General features: G+C 45.0%; 1 protein-coding gene across 2 annotated transcripts in view; it reads left to right on the top strand.

The window, feature by feature from the left end:
- The first annotated feature begins 227 nt into the window (after positions 1-227).
- Positions 228-7493, top strand: part of FXR1 (FMR1 autosomal homolog 1) — a 33704-nt gene continuing 26438 nt past the window's right edge. For both annotated transcript variants that reach the window (XM_066193544.1, XM_066193543.1), the window contains exon 1: positions 228-331. In XM_066193544.1, the coding sequence (XP_066049641.1) occupies positions 281-331 (51 nt within the window). In that variant the 5' untranslated portion in view covers positions 228-280. The remainder of the gene's footprint in view (positions 332-7493) is intronic.

Below are 7493 nucleotides of genomic sequence, written 5' to 3'. Positions count from 1 at the left end.
CCGCGCTCCCCCCTCGGCCCGGCGCCGGCGGGCGGGGAGATAACGGCGGGGAACCCTTCCCGGGAGCCTCGCCCGCAGGGACCGCCCCGCTCCGCCGGCGGCGGGGAGCCCTGCCCACAGCGCCCGCCCCGCTCGGCTCCGGCGGCGGCGGCCCGGCGGAGGAGCAGGAGGGGCCGGAGGCGCGGCCCGGCGGGCGGGGGGCGGAGGGGGCGGGCGCCGCTCGCTCCCCCCGCGGTGACAGTTTCTAGAAGCTCGTCCCGGCGTCCTTTGCGGCCCCAACATGGAGGAGCTGACGGTGGAAGTGCGCGGCTCCAACGGGGCCTTCTACAAGGTACCGGCGGCGGGGGCGGCGCGGGCGGCTCCGCGCCCGGCGGGGCCGGGGCCGAAGGGCCGCGGGGGAGGGGACGGTGAGCGGGGAAGGTGCGGGGGGTGCGGGGCCGGGGGCGGCGGCGATGGGGCGGCGGCGGCGGGGGGGCGGCGGTGACGAGGCTCTGAGGGCAGCGCGCAGGGGAGGTTCGCGTGTGGGGAAGGCAGAGCGCCGGCGGGGCCGGGGGCAGCGGATGCGCGGCCGCGGGGATTCCCTCCGCGTTCGTTTCGGGAAGGGTGGGTGGGCGTGTGGGGGGGATTGGTGTTGGGAGGTGCTGGGGCTTTTTTGGGTGGGATGGGGTGAGCCGGGTGGATAATAATGATTTTTAAAATATTTTAAATAATTTTTTTTAAACATCTCGAGTTTATTTATGCCTTCAGCAATCTTCCTTCACCATCACCCTCCCCGGAATGTCAGAATGGTACAGGATCAATGCAGAATTCTCTCAGCTGTTGCCTGTCAGTCATATTCCCCTAAGCCTGGCTTCAGATGTTTAAGAATCTCAGCTCTTTTTATGGCAGTGGGCTCCTGCCTTCCTCTCCAGAAGGGCTGGTTCCAGGCAGTATTGTGAGCACGCAGCGTGGCTGTGTTCTGGGAGGATTTAATCTCGGGACTTTCTTTAGCTATTGTGCCTAACCACATGCATAGTGTGGCACTGCACGGGCGGTTCTGCACTTGGTGTGGGGCTGTCCCGTTTGATTCCCCCTCCCCCCGGCAGAATTTCCTGTGTGCAGCTGTGGATTTGGCTTGGGAGCCATGTGGTGACTGTACAGTATGTCGAGGCAGTTGGGTGTGAGGGATTGTAACCAGCTGACTTCAGGAGTTGGTTCTTTCAACTGCCCAAGACAAATGGGGGATACCCTTGTGAGAAAGAATGCGGTGGGATAAACTGCATCCCTAGTAGGGAACCCTCTGAAATTTTTACCATAATGAGTAGGTAGTAAATTTTATTCAGTGGATATTTTTTTTGTTGAAGCTGAAGTATCACACAAACCCACATCAGAATCATTTACGTCTAGAACAGGATGCTCCTAAATAGAATTGATTTTTTTTCCCCCCTGAGCTTTGAGAAGCCCAGAATTTGGAAACACTTTTCCTAGCTTTCCGCTTTATACCTTGTGATCTTGGACAACTTTCCAAATGATGGATCAGTTGCTCTTCTGCTTAAGAGGAATGTCATGCACATGGAGTATGAGGTGTGCTGAATTTTTGGGCTAAAGGGATCTGTGTGCACAGAATTTACTACAATAAGCCCGATTTAAAATCTGTGAGGATGACACCTCCTAAATCAGTAAGAATTACCAGCCTTGGATTAGCACCTTCATGTGTTCTAGCCCTGTGAATAGTGACTTTAAAAAGCAGAAGTTTTAATTAAAAATGGCATAATGCCTTTGAGATCAATGAGGTGGGGATTAAGTCCAGTGGTGGCATCTCCACGGTGGGTGAAGGCAGGTCAGGGTGATTGGATGCACAGTGATCAAAGCCCCAACTCAGTGTAATCCACTGTTCATGTGGAGGGGGAAAATCACACACAAGCCCCATAAAAAAAGACCCAAACCAAATCATTCAAACAAACACAATTTTCAGAGATTACTCTTGTGAGCTGAATGCAGTGAATTGTGTGTGTTAGTGACTCCATTTTGTGAGTCCTGCTCTTGAGGAAAGCAGAAGTTTTGCATTTATTTTGGAACTAGGTGACACTCCTGGGTCACTTGCTGTTTAAAGTGACCTAAAGCAAAGAGGTGTGTCCCTCTCTTTTAGGAAATGTCCTATTTTGGGCACCAGTAGCATTGATCATTGCAAGATAATGACAAGAGGCTCATCTTTTCTGAGCTGTTATGGAAAGTGGCAAAGGTTTTCTGAAGAGAAAAAGCAGAATTTGTAAGATGGGATGTAGATTTGAGGTTTGCCTTTAGAACAGTCTGAATTTGGATTAATTAGCACAGCATCACCCCAGGTAAACGAGATCAGAAAGATCCTGCTATGCCAACAGAGATAAAAACCAAATAATTATGTAAACAATAACATTAGAGATTTTCTTTTAATGAGTTATTTCTAAGATCTGCAAGTTAGCTGCAGTAGAACAAATGAAGTGGTTTAATCTGTTGGAGCATTGTAGTGGGTTTTCAGGACTTACTAGAAGCATGACCATAGTAAATAGTGGTCTTTATTATAAAGTTTCTTTAGTTCCTCTTATAATTGCTCTTCAGTTTTAGCAGGGAGTTCTTCCTAGGTACAGGAAGAACATACATGATATGTGTACACTATGGTTGCAATAAATTAGTGTGGAAAACTAACATTCTCTATTAAATTCATGCACCAAGAAAAGCATTTTGAGTTTTCATGTAGCAGTGGGCAGTTATGGTAAATCCCAAGGTAATTTAAAAAAAAAATAAGAGAAAACATATTATGATCTAGTTTTAAACTTGTATATTTAAATCACCAAACTAATTTGTGGTTTCTTTTTTTTTTTTTTCCCCTGTTTGCTTTAAAGAAGTGATATAATCTGGAGAACAGGCCAGCATTTACTGCGTATTTTATGCCAGGTTCTCCACCATTACATAGCAGAGCCAGTGTTCAGCCACTTCCTGCAGCTTGGAAGACTTTGCATGTATCAGAATTTTGAGCCCCCGTTGACTTTGGAGAACAGATGGCACTGATGGGGCTTGGAATGGTTGTGGGCTTCTGAAAAATGGGGAGGTTTGTGCTGTGGGGCAGGGGAGAGCACACAGGGTTGCTGGAGACCGCTGGTTTTGGGTTTGCATATATTAAAGGTTCCTGAGGGCTTCCTGAGAGTAGAAGAGTTGATGCTGTGTAGGTGAGGACTAGATGGCAGGAAGGTTTTGTCTTTGGGACATTAGAATAGACTTTTTCTTTTATGTCTGGAATGGTCAAAAATACCTGGATTTCTTTGGTTTCTGAATGTGTTGAAGAGAGTGAAAGCTGAATACTCCCAACCTTGTCTTGGTCTGCCTGCAGTGTTTCCAGGACGATGGTTCACTGTGTCATTAGGATGATGAAGTAACTCACAGAATCACAGGTGGCTGAGGCTGGCAGGCACTGTGGGAGTTCACCTGGCCCACCCCTTGCTCAGGTGGGGCCACCTGGAGCCACTTGCCCATGTCCAGGTGGCTTCTGCGTATCTCTGATGATGGAAACTACAACCTCCCAAACTACCTGTGCTTCTGCTCAGTCACTCTCACAGGAAAAAAAAAAAGTTTCCTGACATTCATACTGAAATTCCCGTTTGTGCCATTGCCTGGACCTGCCAGTTGTGGAGGGTCTTGGAAGAACAAGACAAAAACTTCAGTTTTACTCAGTGTTTCCCTCAGGCTTTATGTGCTCACTTTATGCAGATTAAGAGCCCTGGTGATGCCCATTATTCAGGATTTCCCACATCAGCTTCCTTGAAATAGGCTGGGCTTTACAGTCAGACCAAGGTACATAAATTGCACGTCAGATCAGTTCCTCTGACTGAGTCTTTCAGTTGCATTTGAACAACTCTGGAAGATCCATTGTGTTCTTCCTTTTAGGGACGTGGCTGTGCTGGAAAATGGGCTCTGGTGTGCTGCAGGCCCTTGTGTTCTTTTTAAGTTCTACAGTAATAGCTGCTTAGATTATGCAAGGGGGAAAAACCCATGAATTAAAATGGAACTCAACCCTTAATTTACAGGTTGTGAAGTGCTTCCTTGTTGGCCTCTTCCTCTTTTAAGGGCTGCAGTTCTGGTAACAGGACTAAGCAAAATGCTGGTAGCAGAGTTAGCATTGGCCTCAAGGCAGACACAAGCCAAAATATTACTAAAGGGAAAAAATGATGAATGACAAGTACACACCATTTCTCCACATGTAGAGCCAAAGCTTGATGAGCAACTCCGTGGGAGTGAAGGTTTATGCATCAATAAAAATACATTTTTTTAAAAATTTTTCTTAACAATTTTTAATTAGTGGCTTTGCAAACAACTTGAGTTGCTCTGAGTGGTTTTTAGCTTGATGATTATTAAAATAGGAAATTGTCATTAGGAGTGTGGCTTACACACTGTTCATACCCAATTACTACACCAGGAAACCGTAGCTGGAATGACCTTTGTGTTTTTCTTTAAAGATCTTAACTGTGCTATAATTGTCAGCATTTTTTATTACATCTAGCCCTACATCTATGTGGGTGGGGAATTTCAGACATTTTAAAGTTGTTCCTGATCAGCTGAAAGTTGTGTAGAATCTTGCAGGAATTAGCTGTAGCTATTGCTGCTGGTGGTGAGCTGTTTGCTTGAGCCTTTGAGGCTCATAGAAGGGAGATGCCAAAGGGAGTGGTTATTGATTGCTGAGATACATGATCACTCCAGGGTGTCTTCCAGAAGTTTTTCCTTTTTGGAGGATGGTTGTGAAGAAACCAGTGTGAGAAATGAGTAGTTGAGACTTCTGTGAGTAAGCCTAGATTCAGTGCTGAGGTTCTTGCAGAGCTGTCAGAACAACCCTTGAATTTACTTGCACTTGTGATTGTGGATGGAAATAAGCAGTAATGTCATAAATGAAACTGTGCTTGCTAACACTCAGGTGATAGTTCAGGATATTTTTCTTTCCTGATACCTTTTTGTAGCTTTTGTGTTTTGCAGTAAGCTACAGCTGCTTGCTTTTATCAGTTCCTTGTATAAACAGGTGCAGCTAATCAGTTATAATGAAAATTATACCAAGTTCAGTCTTGTCAAGTGGTTTGATTATTTACAAGTTTCCTTTGTTTGCTTTATTTTCTTTCTTTTTTCCTTTGGGGGCTCAGCATGAGATACATCCTTTAGCAATAATTATTTCACGTGTTTGTTAGATGTAACAGTTGTGTTTCTGTGTTAGTTAGAAATACTATGGGTTCTTGCATCTGAAAAGGAGTGAAAGGCTTGGTAATTGGATATAGGCTGCTTGACCTTTATGTCACTGGTTCAGCAGCAGCCTGTGGTACCAGATGCCCAAGTGTTTGCTGTTTGAAATTGGCTGAGCACTGGGTAAGGTGATATTAATACAGTTTCAGTGTGCAGGTATGTGTGACTCAAAGGCCAACACAGTGGCTGTCCCTGGAAAGAAAGTTTGCAGCTAAACTAACAGCACCTCCTTTTTAGATTGGATCACCCTACTTGGGGGTTAGATAAACTTACAGAAAGTAGGATATGGAGGGAACTTGGGTTGCATCTACCTGTTTTACAGATTTTGTGACTTTGCCTGGAACTGGATTTGAAAAGCCAAACTTCTGTGTGTGCATATACATACATAGACATACAGTTCAGTGTAAGGGCACTTTAGTAAGTCTTGATCCGTTTATGTTATCAGCAGATCCTAATCCTAAATCCATGAGCAAAACCCAGGTAAAAGGGAAAGAGTGTGTGGGGGTGTCTGTTACGAAATGAGGAAGTCTCAGCTGCAGTGATTTTGGTGGAAATGACTGGCTGAGAGTTTCCTGGCCCGTTGTTCACCCTGTGCAGTCCCAGGTGAGATTCCCTGGGTCTCCCATCCCATCCCTGTGCAGGTGTTGGGAGCCCAGCTCCTGCCAAGTGAGTGGCAGAGACAGGTCTGAGCTCAGGGGCCCGTGGAGTAGGACATTAATAGCCCCTGGTACAGTACATAATGCAGGCTCCTGCTGTTCCTGGGCAGGGCTGCTGCAGCCAGGGCATACATGGACTGCCAGGCTGCAGCTCACACCCACTGACTGACACCAGGATCTGCACAGGCCCAGCCAGAGGTCTGGCAAGATGAAGTCATGGCAGTTATTCTTCCCCTCTTGCCCCCTGCAGATCTGTGTGTGGTATAAAGCACACACAAAGGTCATGTGTAAGCTCACTAGCTGATACTGCAATTCCTCACTCTTTTTGATGCCACTGTATTTATTGATGGTGTGTTAGTGGTCTCCTGTCAGCTCTGCCTCATCAGCTGAGCTACATAGAATGATATCTTAGGGACATAGAACTCTTCAAACTTAGAAACTGGCATTATCTGACTTAGGCAACACTGCTAAATTAAATTTCAGTAATAAAGTACATTGTTCATTAGATCAAAAGTTAAGGTGATGGATCGTTACTTAATTTAGTAGGGAATGTTTTTGATACAGTATCAGGTATGACTAGTACAAATCTGTTTATGTAGGTTACCTCACAAATGAAGAACCCCTTCAGAATTCCCTGATTGAAAAGCAGGTTACTTAGTTTTCTGTTTTATGTTCATCACATAATTCTGGAGAAATCCTTGTGAATTTGTAGAATTTACTATAAAGTCTGTTTTGTATTGTGAAATACCAAAATACCCTAATGTCACAGGGGTTTTTTTGGCTATGCAAAATCTCATCCTGACATGCCTGAAATCTCTTTCTGGTTCTATCTGGAAGTTGTAAATGACAGCTGATAGTGTGTATAGGTGGGGTTGAAGGTAGGAAAGTCATACTCAGGAAGTTTTGCTTTCAGAAAATGTTCTGATTATATTTTTGACATTCTTCTTGACAGTAATGAAATAATTTCTTAGAAAACTATTTAAAAGGCATATTTAATTTTCATTTTTTCTAGTTGTATTACCAATGGACCATACAGTCCATAGTACCTCATAGACTGCTGTGCTTCAGTTGTTGTGAATGTGATCTCATCCCCACAGCTATAGAGAAAATGATAATGGTCAGAAGTAATTGTATACAGTTAGGCTCTAATCAGACTTTTTTCAAGCCTCACAACCATAAAATTATTTAATAGTTAGGTAATTTTATTTGATACTTTGCATATGCGCATTTGTGACCTGAAGTGCATACTTGATAGATGTTATGCTTGGCTAGATTAGGGAGTGCAGGAGTTTGGGAATACCCAGTGAAAAAGCTGTGCAGGTAACTGGAAGGCAGTTGCTGCCTACGTGTCTGCCAGCAGTGAGTCTGCATTGCATTCGCCTGTGGAAGGGAGGAGCAGTGTCTCACTTTGAACTGAAAGGAGTTCCTGAAGCCCACATGGTGTTGTAAAATGTACAGACTCTTGGTTGGTTTTTGTACTTTAGGTTTTATTGAAAATTTCCCATGTTTCTCTTTATGCAGCTGAGGTTTGTGCAGTGTCAGCTGTTGGTGTGCTGAGAGCTGTATCTGCATTACTGTGCCACTTCAGCTTTGGCATTC

Source organism: Chamaea fasciata, unplaced genomic scaffold, assembly GCF_029207755.1.
Source record: "Chamaea fasciata isolate MVZ Bird 193981 ecotype frontalis unplaced genomic scaffold, bChaFas1.0.hap1 SCAF_11, whole genome shotgun sequence".
Taxonomy (NCBI): Eukaryota; Metazoa; Chordata; class Aves; order Passeriformes; family Sylviidae; genus Chamaea; species Chamaea fasciata.
The sequence above is the reverse complement of the archived record's forward strand: the minus strand, read 5'-3'. Positions and strand labels throughout refer to the sequence as shown.